This window comes from Acipenser ruthenus, chromosome 11 (assembly GCF_902713425.1).
Source record: "Acipenser ruthenus chromosome 11, fAciRut3.2 maternal haplotype, whole genome shotgun sequence".
NCBI lineage: Eukaryota > Metazoa > Chordata > Actinopteri > Acipenseriformes > Acipenseridae > Acipenser > Acipenser ruthenus.
Genome location: NC_081199.1, coordinates 885,584 through 906,464, shown reverse-complemented (window position 1 = coordinate 906,464; position 20,881 = coordinate 885,584). Strand labels below are relative to the sequence as shown.

Below are 20,881 nucleotides of genomic sequence, written 5' to 3'. Positions count from 1 at the left end.
GTGAAACCACACTAGAGGTCATGCTGCTGTACATGGAAATGCAGCATCCGGCGTGCTCTCTCAATACTTCACAATTCAATGTTAGCCCATGCACAAGCGCTATTATATATTACTGGAGAAGGGCCCTTAATTCACTATTTCAGTTCTTTTGTATGTCCGATAGATAAAGAGGGAGCACTGCATTGTATTTACGTATCTCTTTCACATGTTTACACATGGTGGTACCCAGCTTAAGAAACCTGTCACTCGGTACATCCTGAAAGGTGACAGGGATGGGAAATAAGACAGTCCTGTGTACTAGGGTTCCTTTGCAGGGCGCTGTGATCCGCTCTCCTCAGTCTGACTGGCAGGGCGCTGTGATCCGCTCTCCTCAGTCTGGCTGGCAGGGCGCTGTGATCCGGTCTCCTCAGTCTGACTGGCAGGGCGCTGTGATCCGCTCTCCTAAGTCTGACTGGCAGGGCGCTGTGATCCGCTCTCCTCAGTCTGACTAGCAGGGTGCTGTGATCCGGTCTCCTCAGTCTGACTGGCAGGGCGCTGTGATCCGGTCTCCTCAGTCTGACTGGCAGGGCGCTGTGATCCGGTCTCCTCAGTCTGGCTGGCGGGGTGTCTGTGTGAGCTGGGCTCTTTAGCAGCAGCAGCAGCAGCTCCGTTGGAGTTGTACTCCACTCTCTCAAACAGGAGGAGCAGCTCACAGTGCATGGTCTGGGGGAACAGGTCCACTGCCATGGCTCTGACTGGTCGAAAGGGAGACCCCTTCACTCGGTTCGAAGGGGATCTGCAAAGGCTGCACAATAAATCAGAATGCTGATTAGTCTCTGTTGTGCAGTGAACTGTCCTAGGGGGATATATGGCATTCAACAGTAAATACATAACAATAATAGTGTTAATAATAGTTTTTTTTACTTTGCACTACGTGTGAAACTAGGAAATAACTTGTGGTATCAAATTCAGGATGTCCCTGCAAACACGGTGCTTGCATAGCAGTAGACTAATCCTTAATAATGCTAAGGGGGGGGGGGGGGGGGGAGGGGAGGGGAGGGGAGGGGAGGGGAGGGGAGGGGGGGGTCGGTCGGTGAATCCAGAAGAATAAATATAAATGATCTTTGTAATTACAACATTGAAATGCATGTATAGCATTCTGTTCATGAAGCTGCAGGAACCCGAGGCACCCTGTTTTAATGACAGCTGCGCCTGCGTCTCAACTTACTCTATAAAATTGTTCATGGCTGCTTTGGCGTTGCAGGCCACGTAGACCAGCCTCTTTAAGTGCTCTGCTCTTCTGATTGCCAGGATAACTTTGGGATCTGCAAAATAAAATGCACTTCATGTAAGGATATATTCATGGAGATGAATGCACTGCTGATGGAAGATCATTAATAATCTGTGCAGTAAAAAATAAAGCATCTTTATACTAGAAAACACAGAAGAATACTTTCTTGCATCACATGACATTCCATAGACACACACACACACTGTCAGCAGGTAAATACAGGATGCAGTACCCAACTGTACCCAATAAAACAACAAGTTACCTTCTGTCACATGATAAGTAAATGTTTACAAAGCTCTGGTATTAAAAAAATAAAAAGCAAATCTCATTCTGTGCATATTTACTTAGGAATTGTGAAGTTAAAAATGCAACATAAAAGCATATTTGCAGTAGGGTTGGAACAATATTATCGTGATATTATCGATAATGTTTTTGCATCGATAATTGTATTGCGTTGAAAAATAATTATCGATAATCATTTTATCGTCCGTTACCCACTATGATATGCTTGTGTGTAACAGTGACTCTGCATTGAAGCAGTAAGACAGGACTTAACTGTCTGCGTGAGACACAACACGTGATCTGTGCGCGCTGCGTAGTGGGAAGTTGTAACATGTGACGTAAGATTCACTGAGTAAAGTCAAACGTTTGAGCTAATGGCGATGGCAACTGCAGAAACTACCAAACCTTCCGAAAATATTTTAGAAAAAAGAATCAGCATCAGTCCTGTGTGGCAGTTTTTTGGAGTGACAGAAAGTGATCCGCAAGGTAATAAGCCCGTCTGTAGGCAGTGTGGAAAAGCTGATATTTTTTAATCGCAATTTATAATTTTTTTTTTTTTTTTTTTTAAACACTTTTTTTAATAAGTAGCCTATATTTCAAAAGTTGAAAAGCTACCAAACAAACATTTGGTTATATTATTTGTGCTTTTTTTTTTTTTATAACCAGCCATTGTTTCATAACTTTTATTAAAGATGCTGGTCTTTTTGAAAATTGTCTAGTTTTATTTCTTCTAAACTCGTAGAGGCAGTTGTCATATTGCTCAAGTATATATAGCTTTAAATTTGGTAAAGTCCAAGACATTTTACATATGTTATTTTTTCAGCCGATAATCATGATTATCGTGATAATTTACAGCCGATAATTGATAACTGAAAATGTCATTATCGTCCAACCCTAATTTGCAGTTGTGTCATTTTACTCAAACCGCTCTGACCAAGTTTTTGAAAAGTCACACACAGGAGTAGCCAACCACTGAACTATAAACATAAACACAAACTCACGCAGCCCCGCTCTGGGTGGGTCCACAATGGCAACCAGACTTTGTGACACAACAGAGTTAATTAAAGTGGGGAATATGTCTTCTGCCTTTCCACAGCGGAACTCCACATTGCTCAAACCTGAAATGGGAGAACGAAATAAAGACATCTTCAAAAAACAAAACAGAACTTAAATACAGAGAAAAATCTGCTCATTTCGCTCCTTTATATACAAACTCATTTCACCAAGCCCCTGCCTGATTTGACAGTTTAAGGAAACTGATTGAACACAATTAACAAAAATGTAATAATCCAATTGCTGGCTATTACCACCACTATTTAAACCCACTAAAATAGGTTATTACTGAAATTACCATGAGGACTGGTCCTGCTGGTGAAACCTTCACACAGACGTACAGAAGCACATCAGGACCCTTACTGACCGTTAATCTGAGCGTTGACTTTAGCATCTTCCACAGCTTCCTGACACAGCTCGATCCCGATCACTTTCTTTACGTTCTGCACACAAACACACACAGGGATGAGAGCAGGTCAGTTAAACACACACACACTGAAGGGATGAGAGCAGGTCAGTTAAACACACACACACTGAAAGGATGAGAGCAGGTCAGTTAAACACACACAGTTACACAGCAGCACACACACACACACTGAAGGGATGAGAGCAGGTCAGTTAAACACACACAGTTACACAGCAGCACACACACACACTGAAGGGATGAGAGCAGGTCAGTTAAACACACACAGTTACACAGCAGCACACACACACTGAAGGGATGAGAGCAGGTCAGTTAAACACACACAGTTACACAGCGGCACACACACACTGAAGGGATGCGAGCAGGTCAGTTAAACACACACAGTTACACAGCAGCACACACACACTGAAGGGATGAGAGCAGGTCAGTTAAACACACACAGTTACGGGGGGTTGGCTTTACAACCCATTCCCAAGCTGCCCTGCTTTAGGAAACAGTTTATCAAGACAGAACGGTTTCGTCTACATCAGCTCAGCTAGTCTTAATGATTACCCGATACACATTCTTCTATAGAATACAACTGGACTTTCTAACACAATGGAAAGCAGGCAAAACAAAACCAGTCCCCTAAAAGATGTGTCTGAGGGTAAAGTCTTGACAATCCAGGCCTTGTTGAGTTGTTTTATTTTAATAATATTTCACAGTGGACAGGCCCAGGAGATGGAGCTTCTTGTTCTTGTGGGGTTGGCACAATGCCCATACCTTTGCCAGGGAGATCCCGATAGTCCCCGTGCCACAGCACACATCGAGCACTGTGCTGTCCGGATTCAGCTGGGCCCAGTCTCCCACTGCAGAGTACAGCACCTCTGCAGCCTGCGTATTCACCTGGGGAACACACACACACACACACACACACACACACAGACACACACACAGACACACACACCTTACTGACCACAGCATGTGCAGATTTTTATATAAAAAATATAAAAAACAACAACAACAACAACTCACTCAAATAATGATTTTTCCATTAAGTAAAGGTAATACTGTGCAAAGAACTGACGAGCAGATCGATCGCTTCTGCACGCTGTGAATGCTAACGGCTGCATGAGTGACTGTGTAAAGCTGCTGTATCAGTACTACTGTAAGTTAAACTCAAACTCATCTACCGAATGGAAAGTTGTGGATTTTGTTCATGTAAAAAAAAAAAAAAAAAAAAAAAGAAAAAGAAAATCTGTATTTCTCACATGCTTGACTAGGCCAGATTTCAGATGAAAGCGGCCACCCGTAGCGTTTATAAAACCTGGAGATTATTTGATAAAAACCCTCTGCATGCGTTCTGTACAAGCTAGAGGACTTTTCATACTAAACAGGCTTGAGACTTTAAAACGGATGTTATCTACATCACCCAGCAGAGCAGAGAATTGCAGAGCTGAGGAACGTCACCGCAAGCCCTGGAGATGCAGGCTGCACTCCACGCGGTTCTACCTGGAAGAAGGCATGAGGTGAAATCCTGAATTTCAGTCCTAGCAGCTCTTCGTGGATCCACCGATCCCCAGCCACGTGGTCAAGGGGCAGGTCCTCCAGGGTCGGAGATTTCCTAGGAGGGAAAAGAAGTGAAAGGTGTTTTAAACCCTAGAATGCACATGATTAACCTGAACTCTTTCAACACCGCAGTCTAACTCCGCACGGTACACAAGGAATTGAGAGGCTGGCTGTTCAATCGGTTTCTTCTTAAAATACATCTGAGAGCAACTCAAGCATCACGAGGAGGAAACTGACCATTTGGATGACCAGATTAAACCCTGCTAGTAAGTAGTTTAAACCCTGTTTCCTGCACCTCATTGCAAAAATAAGAAAGTTAGCATCATTTGTATTTCTGGGATACGTAAGTCCCTTGTAACTTAAAGGGCTATAAAAGAAAAAGAAGTGCACTCAAATCTGCAGAGCGCTCTAACAGTATAGGAAGACTATTAAACTACCACTAATCAAATCTACCAATATTTATAAACACAGCATGATGATTTGTATTCATATTTCAGGATGTCAGAAATCCAAACTATTCAGTTATAGTTATCCCCGGATGAAAAAGTTTGTTATAATTTTTTTAATGTACAAAACTCCTCCCTACCTTTGGCCCTCTTTTACAAAATACAGAGAAGTGACCCCGCTGCCCTTTCCACTTCCCTCCACGAAATACTTTCCAAGAGAGCTTTTCAGCTCCTCCAACTCTGCATCGCTTAGCTTCTAGAAAACACAAGAAATGTCTCGTTCAAATACACCCCTGTAGAGATCCACACACCAGCATGCAAAGACAACGAATCCACAGGATATACTCTGCATTTACCATCGTTAACCCTGGCTTGCCATGTTTTATTAACACGCTTTACCATACCTCGCTATCCAGTGCTTACCTATGCTTTACCATGCTTTCACTGTGCTGTATTACACTCTGCTATGGGAGACTTCTCTAAGGGAACGGGCCCCAGTGCTGTGTTTGCAGGTGCGTGTGGATCTCTGAAATGCCCTGCTTGTTACAGGTCAGCACGTCTTTGCTTTTCTCACAGCTCTCCTGTTCAATCAGCAGTACCTGTGGGTTGAAGTACACCACGGCCATGATCTCATTGGTCCTGGTTGTGCGCACAGTCAGCTGCTTCCAGTGGCCCTCGTACGTCTCCGGGCTGTACACTGAAAATCCAGTGGTCCTGGATTGAAAAAAATGAAAATATAAAACGCATGTGTCACTTTTAAAAGTATTCCTTAGTTAATATCCAGTAAAACAAGTCACAATACAAGACCTATGTGAATTCACCCAATGTAAACCCAAGCGCCCGGGAGTGTCTATGCAGCCACAGAACACTTTGTTTAATCCCCTTAACCTTGTGTCAGTCTCAATGTTGTACAGGTTACTAACGGCACGGATTGGATCACACACGTTTTTCAATGAAGGGGAAGAAGGAAAGACACGCAGGCAGTTCCACAAGCAGAGCCGAATAGCAGCAGGTGAAGTGCAGAGAGACCCGGATCCACATCGCAGTGCGGCACGCGCGCGCCTCTCACCTGATGTAGTCCTGGAACGCCTTCACCACTCTCTTGGTGGCGTCAGGAATGTGAATGGTGTCGAAAGGCTCCACCACGGCGCACGTCCCTCCTTTGTATTTGCCGAGCCGGCAGCCGACCGTTTTGTCTTCCCCGTTGGCTCCCATTCCGATGAGGAATTCGCACTTGTTACGGTATTCAGTCTGGAGCAAGAAATGGGAAAGGATAACAAGTGAATCCGAATCTACATAGGGGAGCGACGTGGGGACAATCCACATTAGGATTGACTACGGCAGGACGCGTGACTGGAGGAGACCGCTCGTCTATTTTCAAAGCTTCAGAAGAAAACAATCCCCAGCGTACCTGTGCAGGGGAGGCTCTGATAGCCTCCAGCGGGCAGCACATATTAATGTACTTCTGCTTCTGAACAAACAGCCAGGGCAGCATGGCTTTGTTATTGTTGCCGATTTCCCTGAAACAAAATCAAAACAGATAAATAAATACTGTGCATTGCTGCCTGCTAAGCATTACATTTCATTAACGGTGACGCTTTTGTTAAAGGACGTTGTACACAAGGGGCCATGCTGATGATAACCACTTTGATATAAAATTAACACTAGATTGTATTATTGGGTGCTATAAAACAGCTTTGTCTTTTTTATTTAAACTTTTACCTGTCAAAACATCACTTTAACCAGGGCTTCGTTTTGACAGCAGCACAAGAACAAGACCAGAGCCTTCAATTGTAAGCAGCGATACGTACAGCAGGACACTCGTTTGTGGAGCTGGGCAGAGGCTGTTCCTCTATAGAAATAAATAAACCAATACACACTTTGTAAGTCTCTGGAGCACTCCCACGACTTCCTGCTCTTTCATCTTCAGCTGCTCTTCGTAAGCCACGTTCCACAGCGGGGTAACCACGTCTGCAATCTGCTTGCTGAGTGGCTCCTCCGCAGGACTGTCCGCTGGGGCAGAGCGCTTGGCGTGTGGCTGCCCCCTGTCAGCACCCTCCTCCTGCTGCTTCCTTTTCCTGATGAGGGGGTCAGCCTTGGGCTTGGCCAGCCGCACACTCAGCGGCCGCCCCTTCCACAGCATGCCGTGGACGGACTTCATGGCCTTGGTCCGCTCCTCCTCGCTGCGGAAGGTGACGAAGGCGAAGGTCTGCCTCCCGAACAGCTTGATCTTGTGGGGGTTCACCCCGTGCTTCTCAAGGAACTTCTTCAGGTCGTTGAACCCCACGAACTTGGGCAGGTTCTGGATCTCCACCTTGAAGATCTCCGAGGTGAAGAGGTCATCTCGGACGTAGCGGTAGACGCTGGTGTCCCCCCCTTCACGTTCCGGAGGGGGCTCTTCAGCACAGCCGCTTTGATCCTCCACCCCGGCCCCCCCCGGGACAGGCTCCTTCTCTTCAGCCAGCCCTGGAGGTCCCCCCCCCTGCTGCCAGACAGGTGCCAGCATCTTCAGTCATTCTCTGTGTTTCTGTGAATAAATGATTAAACATACAATTCATTTAGGCAGCTCTGAAGGGAAGGAAATAAGAATCCTGTTTCACTGAGCCATTCCAGACTTGAGCTCAATCAATCTGCTTGACATGGTCTAAATGGTTTGTCAACATCAGCTATAAAGATCAGTTATAAAGAGCACAGTAACACCTGAAAAGGGCTGAACTGCTGTGAAAAGGACTCTGCTAAGGGCTTCAGAAATGTTTGAAATACTGTATTAAATTTGGTTTAACTTAGGGTTACCATGACTCCATGTACACCAGGGCAGTCTGGGTCAGTTCAGGCTTTCCAACTCATACCCCAGTGCATTCTGGTACGTTTTACCTCTCAGGCACCTTTCACAGCAGGACTACACTTACCAGAATGCACTGGGGTGCGAGTTGAAAGGCCTGAACTGTCCTTTATGTACGCGGAGTCACAGAGTCACTAGTCTTTTAAACAGTTAAAAAGCCATACACACGTAACACTGCAAGAACTACCTGGACTGTAGTATTGAAAACAGGTCAGACCATTCATCAACAAAACATTATTTTATATAAGTGCAACCTGAAGACTGAAATCTACTGCACAAAACACTGACATTAGACTACTTTCAAGCCAAAACAATGCTTACCTTGTTTACTGTTCAATAATTTTAAAATGGTAAACGTGGTGTTTACTGCACACTGAATTCAGGTCCATGTGTGGGTTGCCTTAACGGTGAGGGAAAAGTCGACTCCTCAGAAGAACAGAGGATGCTGGGAGGAAGGTCAAAATAAATAAAACGTTTTTATATCTTAACATATTTTGTATAATTGTTGCACTGCTTTTTAAACATTTAACTTGATAATAATAACCAACCATAAATAAAAAATAAAAATAAAACACTATAGGAAGTGACGATCGTAGGGTCACTAGGAATGGGGTAAAAAAAAAAAAAACTACAAATAATAAAATAAATATAACAAAACAATGTTTCTGTGTTAATTATATACGCAATTAATAGACCAATGTACGCCATTTATTAATATATTTTAAGCATTACGTGTTTAAAATAAAATAACGAACTGTATACGAATGCGGCGAGCGGAGGAGGGGTTGACGGAAATGAGGTAAATGTCGGAGGAAATGTTCAGCGCGCGAAAGGAGCCGCAGGAAGCGAGAACGAGACGGAGCGCGAGCCGGGGTCGAATTAAAGAATAACGGTCAAAAAAAAGAATCCGCAAGCATCTCTGAAAACCATGGCAGATACCAAGGTGAGCGCTTCAAGCGGCGCGCTGAGGACCCTCGGGAGTTCAGGGGGACGGGTATTGGGGGGTGTAGTCGCCGGTTTAAGTGGATATTGGGGGGTTTGATGGTTAGGGATGAGATGGGGGGGAATTTAAAAGCCGGCCGGCTCGGGAGTGATTAGAATGGGAGGCTACATCAACTGACACGGAACCGGGCTGTTAATCACGACGAGCGTCGTTTTATAAAAACGATGCCACCGGTGTTGGCGTCTTTGTGTAATACACTGTGTTTAAGTGTTTCGGCACGTTTCCTGCGCAGTTTCTTAGGTATACGTAATAACTTTAGTTCAACTGATTCCTCCTACTAACGTTGATGTCGTAGATATATCAATACAAATGAGCACGCAAAACTGTATTAATTGAAACTCGTTTTTCTACATCTTGTGATGTAAAGTGTATATTTAAAAGTGTATATTTACCGTCGATGATGGAATGCATTTACAATTACAAACGGTTTTAAAATAAAACGGCCAATATCTGGTCCCTACCAGCCACGCAGTTATCGACATGATGTTACACACTCGACACAACTCGGCTATGTGGGACAGATTATTAAGAATAAAACTGCATTCATTTGATAAAGCGTTTTTATGTAGTGTGCTTCTTTAAGCCCGTTTTAATGTTTGTCAGGGACAATAATTATCGTAACAGTAAACCGAATAGATTCGGTGGCTAACTATAGTGCGATATACAATACAGGTTCAACCAGGCTTTGTTAATCTGGGTATTGGCGTGGTTTTACCCCCATCATGCCTGCCTGCAGTTTTGTAAGATGCCTGCCCGGCGTGGAGGAGGGCTTCCTGTGTTGCTACAGCCTGGGGTTTAAGACTCAAGTTGCATGCTTATGCTTGACACGTTTTTATTGAGTCAAAATGAAATCAAAGTGCAGTTACTGCCATACACCTGTTGTGTGTGCGTGTGTGTGTTTTTTTCTTTTCCTCTCATTAGCTAGATAGTGAAGTTGCCTCTAAATCCTGTGCCTTTTCCCACTGTGTAAACTAGTATCATGAAGAAAGTGTTCATAAAAAGGAAGGGGTTGTATTGATGGGGATCTGTACATCTGATCCACACAGTGAAGCAGGTGTTGGGGAACCATTTAGATTCTCCCCATTTCTGCCATGAAAGTACGAGATGTACTCTCTGTTGGTTACACTGAAATCTAAGGTTACAGTAAATGTATGCTTACCCTTATGACTAAAGTTTTTGAAATGCTTTCCTCAGCAGCATAGTTTAGTTACCACAGCACATTGAGCACAAAAGGCACTTCCAGGGCATGATCTTCTAAATCCCTCTATTCACATTACTGTGATGGTGTCTCGTTTCACCCACCCCATGCTTTCCTGCTAATGAATATAATAAAATAAATGGAAGGAAGGGAGCGTCAGTTCAGCATGTGAGCATCAGTTTTATGTACTTGGTTTATGACACCAGTATGAGTAAATTATTTAAAAAATATTAAAGATTTTGTAGTCACAATATTAGGCTTCCACACATTGAACACATTTGTTTGTTCACATACAATCAGAACCTGATGCTTCAAGAATTAGATCCTCTTACAGTAAACCACTATTCTGCATATTGCTTTGCAAGTACAGCTGTAGTATACTTTGTTTTATTCCTGAATTTGCAAAATCAATAGGATGTGATCAATGAATGAAGATTGAACATAGTTACACCCGGGTTCTAGAAAATGCATTTATTTAGTGACAATTACTTAACTATTTGATTTGTAGAAAGTGATTTTATTTTTGTCATTAGGAAACGCAAAAAGAAGATCCTACCACAGAGGAGACTTCAACAGAAAACACAGAAGATGCCAACCACGACCCTCACTTTGAGCCCATCGTATCACTCCCTGAGCAGGAAGTTAAAACGCTGGAAGAGGATGAGGAGGAACTCTTTAAAATGTAAGAGGATGGGAACTGTACTCTTGGCAGCAGGTCGCTCACTTGGATACCCCCCTTACAGGCGGATTCAGAAGAACTCTGTGTTTTGCCTCTTGCTTAAAATTAGCTTGCCCACAATATACTTTACTCTTTATATAATATAATGGTAAATTACCAAGTAAAAAAGAAACAAAATGCACCCTTTCTATTTGTTCCCTTGCAGACTCACTCTGTGCCTGACTGCATAATCCAGCATGGTGCTATTTCAGTCTGCTATATTAGCTGTCCAGAATATCACAAGCACTTATTGTATATAGGTTATTGGTGGTTAATCTGGCTCATGTATAAAATGAGGATTTTTTTGCTTTGCATTTCCTACTGAAAGCCTACTTCACTAACAAGTAAGCATTCTTCCTACAGGCGTGCAAAACTGTACCGGTTTGCTTCTGAGAACGAGCCCCCGGAGTGGAAGGAGAGGGGCACTGGGGACGTGAAGCTGTTGAGACACGCGGACAGGGGAACAATCCGCCTCTTAATGAGGAGAGACAAGACCCTGAAGATCTGTGCAAACCACTACAGTAAGTATTGCTGTGAAGGTGACCAGCGTTAGGGATGTGTTTGTGTTTTAAAGTTTGACTTGTATAAATGTGTACAGTGGGAGCAGTCATCACTGTGCATCATTTTTCTTGCCTCTTTTTTCGTCGTTCTAGTTGCTCCTGTGATGGAGTTGAAGCCGAATGCAGGTAGTGACAGAGCCTGGGTTTGGAACACACATGCTGACTTTGCAGACGAACATCCCAAACCAGAACTCCTGGCTATCCGGTTCCTTAATGCAGAGAGTTAGTAGTCCTTTCAAAAGAAATTCATTTTTTTTCTGGATGGTTTGTCCAAATTTAGTCACGATAATGGCTGAGTTAACTGAGTGATTTATATAGAACATTTATTCTTAATATGACCATACAGTGAATTGAATGTTATTTGTAATGATTGTTTTGATTTTAGTTTTTTCTTTCTTTTAGATGCACAGAAATTTAAAGCAAAGTTTGATGACTGCAGGGAACAAGTGAGGAAGTTTCAGCAAGGTACCAGTAGCTGCTTTTCTTTCATTGGGCACATTGGAAGACACTATCTTTTCACTTAATATTATCCTTTGCAGACTTGCTCTGTCTGGCTGCCCCATCCAGCTTGGTGTGTTTTTGCATCTGCAATATTAAGGACCCAGAGTATTGCAATATTACACTTCCCTCTGTATTTGGAAATGTTGCAATTTATTGTGGAACATGAATGTTTAAAATAAAAAATTCACCTTAAATTGCAGTAACTGCCCCTAAAGATTCTCGGCAGTTTATGTGCAAATTTTCAAAATGAAAAAATGGCCATAGGCTGATTCTCTGTTTCAAAGAAACATTTTCTTAAATTCATTATTTTCTTGTTCTCACTGTATTTGTGGTTTGAAATGGAAGTGGTTTTATTGAGTCCTACTAGTGGATGTGGAAGTATAAGATTACATTTGTTGTAAACTGAATTACTTCTGTAGAGCATCTTCTCCTGGGCTTTGTTTTCTAAAGTAGAGTGCTTTTGTCTGAACAGGTAGCGACAGTGCTGACAAAGTGGCAAATAAGCTGGAGGAGCTGTCTGTAAAGGATGACAAGAAGACCAATGAGTCAGGAGACAAGAAGGATGAAGCGGCTTGCAAGAAGAAAGAGGGTGAAGAAGTGAAGGGGAAGGCAGAAGAGAAGTAAAACCATGCTCCGACCTTCCTCCAATTCAGTATTTTTTTTGTTCTGCTTAGTGTTTTTTTTTTTGTTTTTTTTTACAATGGACTTTAACAAACTGAATTTGGACACTTGCATTTTTTTCCCCCTTAGCTTTTGCTCTCTCAGATCACAAGAGCTTGGAGACACTTCAGAGTATCCATTCCCCAGTCGTCAGTGTACTGTGCTGGTTTTTTTTTTTTTTCCATAGTGGAAATAAGTTAATACAATGGGATCTGTAACTCGGAAGTATCTAACATGATATCTTACGGTGAAAAGTCTTGTGATATTGATTCCCACATTGGGTAGCGCGTTGTCTCTCTTTTCCCTTTGCTTGTTTAAAAAAAAAAAAAAAAAATACAAATAAAAAAGGGGAACAAAAGTAGATTTTCATTGAGAAATCACAGTTTAATTTTGGTGCAAGGTCTTCAGGTTACTGGTCATGGTAGGTGTGGGTGGGAAGGTGGTTAAGATTGCAGCCGTGTGGCTTTCTGAATTGGTGACTGGTCTGTTTTAGAATTTGTTTATCAAAATGATAACATGCACTCTTCACGAGATGTATTCTTTTGTGCAGAACAGCAAACATAAACCCCTTTCACACTGGGACGCTGACCCAGCTCACAGTCTTGCATCGTGTGAAACGATGTACCTGGGTTGTAGCCAGGTTGACCCGGCTCCCAACGACCCGCATCCTGAGGGGGGTCGACACGCTGTATCCGGGTTGAGTGAGACAAAAGGCATGATAGCCGCCGGAATAACAAACAGCCACGTCTGCGTGAAGGTTTCACTTCTGCAAGGAGTGTTTTTGTTTGTTCTGTTTTAGCCATGTTTTTGTTGCTTGAGGCGCCCCATGAGCCAGAGTGCAGCAGGACTGAAGACACAGTTGCTCTAAACAATATGTGGGCCGAAGGTTCAATCCAGAGAAGCTTGGATGGAAGCGTCTGTAACGAGCTGCTTCCAGGGCATTGGTACGCGTATTGTTTATTTGCTTGCTTGCGTCTGTCACCCAGTTATCAAGCAGTGTGAACTCACCTAGCTGACCCGCATGACACCGGGTCCTCACCTGGGTAGAGCATGCTGGACTCACAGGGGCTGTAGTTATTCATGCAGATGCCAGTGTGTCATCACTGGTTTCACTAACCCAGATTTCCACTATTCTTCAGACTACTATAGCTATGGTTGTCCAATATTAGTTATAATATATATCTGTAAATCAAGTTGCAAATATGCTTTCAGCTATAATATCTTTTAATATCCTCAAATGGAGAACTATTACCGACTTCAAAAGCAAATGCTCATGCCACACCTCCCCCACCTAAATGAAAGCCATGTGCTACATTCAGTTTGTTGAGTGATTCAGTGCTTGCAGTAAGATCTGAATTGCGTGTTCGTTCATTACATTGGCAGCGTGTCCAACTGGAATCTGGAAAGGCAAGTCCTTATGGGGATGAGGCTGTGTGTAGCGGGGGAGAGACATGAGACCGCTGGTGCTGCCTGCATGGCAGGCTAGTAACCTGCACCACGCAATGGCTGTATGGGGTGCCAGAGAGACTCCTCTAGTGGTGTGAGGGGGTGAACAATGCAGCAAAACAAGAATATATAAAGGCTTGAAAAGATATTAAAAGCAATCCTTGGTACCATGCCTAGTTTAATTATGTAGCTTGTGCTTCTCTATATCTTCTGTACAATGAATAGGAAGGATCAGGTTAGGTGATGCATGTACCACTTCTTTACTAAACTTTCCAGCATTCTTGTGAGCACTTTATTTTTTGACAACGTGGACATGGTACTTGCGTAGCAAATCACATTGGATGTTTATTGAAGGTTTCCTTTCTGAATGATCTAGCTTGTTATAGTGACAACGCGTTACAAATGATGTTAAAAAAAAAAAAAAAAGGTTGTGAACAAAATCAAATGAATTAAAATATAATACTGGCAACTTTTTATGTGATCTGTTGACATCTTGTATTTCCTTTAAATGTGGATATACCTGTGCACAGTACACACGGTTTAAATTCATTAAATCGTCTGGGTTTTTTTATTAGACTGAGTGTGTGTGTTTATATATACTCTGTATATCACTGGAGTTTAAAAAAACAATCAGCATGTGTTTATACATTTTCCTCAAGTTGTATACAATTCATAGAAAATCGACAGGATATTTAAATATACTCTATCTGGTAAGAGATGTAGCTAGTATGCAGAACTCTTAAACTATTTCGTTGTTCTCAGTTAACCCTGTGCTGAAGGTGCTACAGTTTAAACTTCTGGCTGCTGCAGTAATTGCCAGACAAAGGAAACAATCTGATAGCAGTAATGATCCCTTCAGAAATGAGTTGGTCTCATTACCACCACACACAAAGTTATTAACGCAGTTTACAAGGACAAAATAGTAACACCTGCAATACATTACAAATAGTAACACCTGTAATACGTTAGAAACGTGTGATGATTGGGTCTTTGAGAAAACCGGATTTCCAACAAGGGAATAAAAGCAGGTGACCCTCAAAGAAACAATTAAAGTACTGTACATTGTACAGGTTTAGGCTTGGTTCTGTGCATTGTACAGGTTTAGGCTTGGTTCTGTGCGGCGGTCCTGACAGTGCTATAGTACTGTGCATTGTACAGGTTTAGGCTTGGTTCTGTGCAGCAGTCCTGACAGTGCTATAGTACTGTGCATTGTACAGGTTTAGGCATGGTTCTGTGCGGCAGTCCTGACAGTGCTATAGTACTGTGCATTGTACAGGTTTAGGCTTGGTTCTGTGCGGCAGTCCTGACAGTGCTATAGTACTGTGCATTGTACAGGTTTAGGCTTGGTTCTGTGCGGCAGTCCTGACAGTGCTATAGTACTGTGCATTGTACAGGTTTAGGCTTGGTTCTGTGCGGTAGACAGTGCTATAGTACTGTGCATTGTACAGGTTTAGGCTTGGTTCTGTGTGGTAGACAGTGCTATAGTACTGTGCATTGTACAGGTTTAGGCTTGGTTCTGTGCGGGGGTCCTGACAGTGCTATAGTACTGTGCATTGTACAGGTTTAATTGTTGAATGCCCAGACTTCACAGGCATATAGCATAATCTACTTAGTCGGTATTAGTAGGTATTTACAGTGTGGCTTGGTTATATCATTGAATACAAAAGAGCTGAAACATGCGATTGATCTCTAACCACCTGAACATGTGGCTGTCCCTGACATTTATTCAATTGTTCTTTTAAACTCAGTAAACAATCATGCACAGCAGTATAATCATTTGGGGGATATTAGAGAAAAAGACACATTGTCTGACATATTGACTAATGGCTGGTTTCACAGACACACTAATCTTGGACTAGCTAATGTTACTTTAGGTAAGGCAATCCAGGACTAGGTCTAATCAGGGTCTATGAAACCAGTCATCTATGATTACCCTCATTTTATTAACAGGGTGGTGGTGTTTTTTATATGGATCTTCTGAATGTCTTATGATTGAGTGTTTGAAAATTACGGATTAGTTATGGAAGGCAATACAGATAACACGAGAACGATGCACTTGTCCTTCACTCTCTCTGTTCAGGTGAACAGGTCAAAGACGATTTCCAGAGTTGTGTATTGATCCCTGCTGGTTTCCCTGGAGAAGCGCAGTGAGACAGGCTCTCAGTGCAGCTGGTGTCTGCCAGTCAGCAGTGAGGTGTGAAAGGAGAAGCAGCCATCCTATCACCCAGAAAGCTGATTCTTCCTGCAGATGAGTCTTCCACATGGCTGGAACTGACCGCTTCTTCCGTGATTATGACAGTGAGCATATTTAATAAGCCAGATAGTTTTATCCTGCTTGCATGACCTAAACGATGCTCCGGCATCCAGCCGCAGTGTTTTCCCAATCCTCGTCCCTGGGGAGCCGCCAGGGAGGAGAGTGGAAGGCTGGGGTGTTGCTGCCTGAGAGAAGAGGATGGACAGCAAACCGTACTTCCAGAAAATGTCGATCATTTTGGACGCCCCTAATATACAAAGTGCATACAGTCTTGTTTCACAACAATTTGTTTAAGCTAAAGGAAAATAAAATCTTAAAACCAGATTTTACATTTGTCTCTTTTTTATTTAAAAACACATTTAAACTGATTGAACAATTAAAAAAAAAAAAAAAAAAAAATTAAAAAAATGAAATATGCTGTTACTATGATAGTCAATAACATACATTACTGATTCGAGATTTCGGGTCCTTGCTTTAACACCATCGTTCGTCCCGTACAGCTTGATGATGATCAGAGGTGGAGGTAAAAAAAACAAAAAACAAATAATACATCACACTGCTGCACTCTGACGGACCCTTCATTCAGCTTATGAGAAACCTACTGCTTTGGGTAAATAGATTTGTGCTACCTAATAAAGAAGTATTCATCTACCATCCACTGAGCTCCACAGCAAACCAATTCAATACAAAATTATAATTATAATAATTAAAAAATAAAAATGGGGAAAGGAGAAGAAGTATTCAACCTTCTCACAAACCACCACCAAAGAATAAAAGAAAAGCAATGCATGGTCATGACTAGCATGATTATAGGACATTAAGGTCTGACAATTAGGTGCAGCCTTTGGTAACGAGTTCTCTACACTGATATCTTTCCAGCGTGATCCACTAACAGCTAGATACTGTGGGAGAGCCTAATAGGCAACAGTTTTTCTGTTGTTTGCTGATGGTCCGTCCTTGTGCTCAGTGGGAGCCGAGTGTGTGAAACTTCACAACAGCTTACGAACATAAAGCACATAGCCTAAAAGAAAACATCCACCTTCAAAACTGCCAACAGAAATCATGTGGGCTGATTGACTGCCCCTTCCTCAGCAGTTTACACACAAGACTGAACAAACAAAATGCACAATGGCAATTTCTAGACATTATATGATTTCCTTCTTTGTAATAAAAACCGTACTCTCAATGGTACGCAGTCAGGGTCACTGGGACTGCTGCGAGGTCAAAGAGGAATCGTCCGATTGGCTGTATGGTTATTCCCAAGGGAGTAAGGCTGCGGCCGGTTGGAAGAGATGCCCCCCTCTCTGAGCTGCAGAGCTGCAGCGATTCTCTTCACAGCGCCTCCTGCAGGCACCACGGCTCCTCACACTGATATCTCGTAGGTGGTCCCGCCCACTCCCGACACCTTTTTAACGTTCGTGTGCCGGCCGGGGCTTGCCGGGACACCCTGGGAACTCGAGGTGGAACCCAGGCGACAGTCAGCCCTGGACAGGCCCTTCGGCTGGCCATTTATTTTACTGTGGGACGATCTCAACTGGACATCCTCCCTAGGAAAACAGGAAACATTTACACTTGTGTGAGATTAAATATTATGTATATATATATATAATCTTTGTTTCAAAACAAAAACTAAAGTCGTACAAGGTTAAGTGAAGTGCGTGCAATGCATTAGTGCAGCATCTCTGACGCTTAGATCTTAGAAAAGTTGAATGTCTGAATCAACGCTATCAACGGCTGGTTTCCCAGAATCACAGGTTAACGCTAAATCTCGGACTACCGTACCTAAAGATACATCAGAAAAATGGGGGTCTGTTAAAACGCATGCAGAATACTTATTCTCCCTACCTTGGCCCTCCTAGAGGCGGAGAGTCTGCTGCTTCCAAGGCATTGATAAAGGAGAGCGGCTTGTGCATGCTGTAGGAGGGGGACCTGCGCAGTGCCGTGGGCGAGGGCTGCACCTGGTGGCCTGGGGACCGGTAGGGTGCGTCGCTGACCCTGCCCTGCAAGTTGTTGTTTGCCAGGTCGGCGTGCAGGGAGGTGGTGGAAGTCCTGGGGACCCTGGAGAGGGCGGCACTGCTCAGGGAGGTGGCGGAGGAGCGCATGAGGGGGTTCCTGGAGCTGAACACCGAAGAGCCGCCCAGCAGGTTGTCCCGAGAGCCGTAAGCCCCGGGGCACGGGACTCGGGGCTCATCCGGGAAGACTGGCCCCAGCTGGAAGCTGTAGGAGCCGGGTGGCTCATAGACACTGGAGTCCGTGATGCCAGCGTGCCCGTGTAGCTGCAGCAGCTTCTCCCTCTCCTCCAGCTCTTTGCGCTCTTGGATGGACGCCATGATGGTTTTGGAGAGGTTGTCATAGCGCACTGGTGAAGGGTCCCGGGGGTGCGGAGAGTGTCTGCTGATGCTGTTCAGGACAGGGCTGTAAGTGGGCGGGAGCTGCCCCTGCAGTTCAGTCCCCCGCATGTGGCTCACTTTGGCAGACACGTAGGGAGAGTGGTACCCTACTGCGGGGCCCCCAGGGTGGGCCAGGCACTCCCCGGCCGAGGGGGACATGCTGGGGTTCAGCAGGCTGTCGTAGGAGAGGCTGCCGTTCCTGTTGGACAGAGAGTTGGGAGCGAAGCCGCTCTTGTAGGGGGTGGAGGTCCCCTCTGATTTCATGGGCTGCAGGGCGGTCTTCTCCCTGCCCCGTCGGGGCGGGTGCTTCAGGCTGAGCGAGCGGGAGTTGATGGAGGAGGAGTCCCCATGCAGGGGGGAGGACTGGAAGGCCCTGTGGATCGAGGTGTTCCTGTATTCCGGGACGTCCAGGTTTGGCTCTGATCTGTAGTCATGACCCCGCCCGTTCTCCTCCATCATAGCAGCAGCAGTGTGTCCCTCCTGCATGACAATCTGGAAGAAAGAAAGAAAGAAAGAAAGAAAGAAAGAAAGAAATCAAATCCCCCAACAGCACTTTACATGCTTTAAATTGATCGGAACTAAAACAAATGCTATTCAAATTTGGAGTGAAGTAACACAAAAACAACATCTCTGTAAAACAGGTGCAGACACACAACATCGAGGATCAGTTGTTATTTTCACAGGAGATGGAAGGATCACAAGCAGCAATACTTGCTGCCATCACTAAGCAACCATTCCGATAAACAAGTATTGGAATAATCTGACAATATAGTGACGTGTAACAAACCCAGTGGTGTTTTCAAGGGCGAGCTGTGAAATACTACACAGGTTTGAAATTTCCATTCACAACCACCAATTAGCTGGTGTTCTCTCTGCAAAGCAGCCCAGCCCTTTGCTCACCTTGTCCTCAGTGGGGTGGTAGTGGACCTTGAGGTTTGCATTGAAGCCGGACCGGTACTTGTACATGGCTGGTGTGGACGGGTTCAGAGGCTTCGTAGACAGGCTGCTCTCTGGACACGAGACAAAAAAGAGACACCCCAGTGTTACCCATTAGAGACACCCCAGTCTTACCCATTAGAGAATTAAGTTATTTTTTTGTTGTTTACTTTACTAACACTGGGGCCTCACAGGTATTAGATTGCCCCAGTGCTGGGCAGAGCCTCCTTTCTTAACCGGGTTTACCCGCTGCTAAGCCCTATTGAAGTCAGCAGGCGATGTGGGCAGACACTCATGCCTCGACTGTGCAGGACAGCGTGCATGGAAATGCTGCTCTGTCTCTTGCAGATGGGATGACGGTCGGAGTGGGAAGAGTTACCCTGGACCCTGCTGAGCAGCACTTGCACTGCTGAGAGTGCTAGAGACCTGGCAGAGGGCAGCGGAGGCTATTTGGAAACTGAAGGACACTCGGCAGTGCAGGTGCAGCCTTGCCCAGCAGGGGTCACTGTTGTCACTAAGTGCAGGGGTCACAGAACATCTCACTCTGCAAGCTGATTAAAGTGCCAGCAAATCAGATTCTGGCTAAAGCTGCTTTTAACCGGTAAGACATGCGACAGTGAGTCATTCAGGATACCTCTCGTCTGCGTGTTTCTATTTGCAGCCCTGATGAAGTGAACAGTAGTTTACCTTACCCTGCTGAAATAAGCCAGTTTAGAAAAAAAGAAACCTGGGTGCAAAGTCACTCCATTTCTCTAGCCTCATTTATTTGAGTACAAATGTAACTTATTGGTAAACACTCCATACTCATCCACAAACGGTTTGACTAGAAGTGTTTCTCAGTGTCTTGAAGGAATGCTTGTCAATGAACTGATTGCGTTTGTAGAAAGTGAACTCACCTTCGCTGGAGGTCAGCTGGCTCTTCAGCTCACTGTACTTGTTTGCATCTGCTTTCGGGGGCAGTGGGGGCTGGCTGTCCAGCATTGTGTCCTCCAGTGCATCCAGACTGCCTTTAGACTAGCGGTCGCAGGGAGAGAGAGAGTCACAGGGTGGTTAGGGTTCTCCTGCAGAGCTTAGAGCTCGCTCTGTGGGATTTACTGTTCATTCCTCAATACATTCCCAATAAACAGGACAAGCAAGCGTGTGCTATGGGTGATAGGAACAGGGAAAGTAACGTTGCGTGTCCTAAGCTTTTAAACCATTTTAGAGAAGTGTGCATAACTAAACACTGTGTGCCACAAGCATTTCAAACTTAAACTTTTCCTTTCTGTTCTATTGTTTTTACACAATACCGTCTAAAACAAGCCCTTCATTACATTGCCGTAGACACGTCTACACCCTCGGTGCAAAAGA

General features: G+C 44.1%; 3 protein-coding genes and 1 non-coding gene across 4 annotated transcripts in view; 2 read left to right on the top strand and 2 right to left on the bottom strand.

The window, feature by feature from the left end:
• Positions 1 to 288: 288 nt before the first annotated feature.
• LOC117426578 (tRNA (uracil-5-)-methyltransferase homolog A-like) lies at positions 289 to 8,531 on the bottom strand. Its single transcript, XM_034044286.3, has 12 exons — positions 8,187 to 8,531; positions 6,904 to 7,550; positions 6,435 to 6,543; positions 6,093 to 6,274; positions 5,623 to 5,737; positions 5,164 to 5,279; positions 4,521 to 4,632; positions 3,792 to 3,914; positions 2,973 to 3,048; positions 2,554 to 2,670; positions 1,208 to 1,304; positions 289 to 784 (listed from the first exon to the last, which is right to left on the bottom strand). Exons 2-12 carry the CDS (start codon positions 7,527 to 7,529, stop codon positions 442 to 444), a joined length of 2,016 nt encoding a protein of 671 aa, XP_033900177.3. The 5' UTR covers positions 7,530 to 7,550; positions 8,187 to 8,531; the 3' UTR covers positions 289 to 441.
• A 120-nt stretch (positions 8,532 to 8,651) lies between these two features.
• LOC117426580 (ran-specific GTPase-activating protein-like) lies at positions 8,652 to 14,527 on the top strand. The gene is made up of 6 exons (XM_034044293.3): positions 8,652 to 8,808; positions 10,600 to 10,748; positions 11,148 to 11,305; positions 11,438 to 11,566; positions 11,747 to 11,809; positions 12,318 to 14,527. The coding sequence occupies exons 1-6, from the start codon at positions 8,794 to 8,796 to the stop codon at positions 12,467 to 12,469; spliced, it is 666 nt and encodes a 221-aa protein (XP_033900184.1). The 5' UTR covers positions 8,652 to 8,793; the 3' UTR covers positions 12,470 to 14,527.
• LOC117427229 (small nucleolar RNA SNORA77) lies at positions 10,947 to 11,073 on the top strand. Its single transcript, XR_004548214.1, has one exon. It is a non-coding gene; the product is annotated as a small nucleolar RNA SNORA77 (small nucleolar RNA).
• A 125-nt stretch (positions 14,528 to 14,652) lies between the features above and the next one.
• Positions 14,653 to 20,881, bottom strand: part of LOC117426577 (palmitoyltransferase ZDHHC8B-like) — a 45,370-nt gene continuing 39,141 nt past the window's right edge. Inside the window, exons 8-11 of the mRNA XM_034901839.2 lie at positions 20,428 to 20,545; positions 19,496 to 19,605; positions 18,051 to 19,087; positions 14,653 to 17,752 (exon numbers count right to left, since the gene is read on the bottom strand). Coding sequence (XP_034757730.2) covers positions 17,569 to 17,752; positions 18,051 to 19,087; positions 19,496 to 19,605; positions 20,428 to 20,545 — 1,449 coding nt within the window. The 3' untranslated portion in view covers positions 14,653 to 17,568. The remainder of the gene's footprint in view (positions 17,753 to 18,050; positions 19,088 to 19,495; positions 19,606 to 20,427; positions 20,546 to 20,881) is intronic.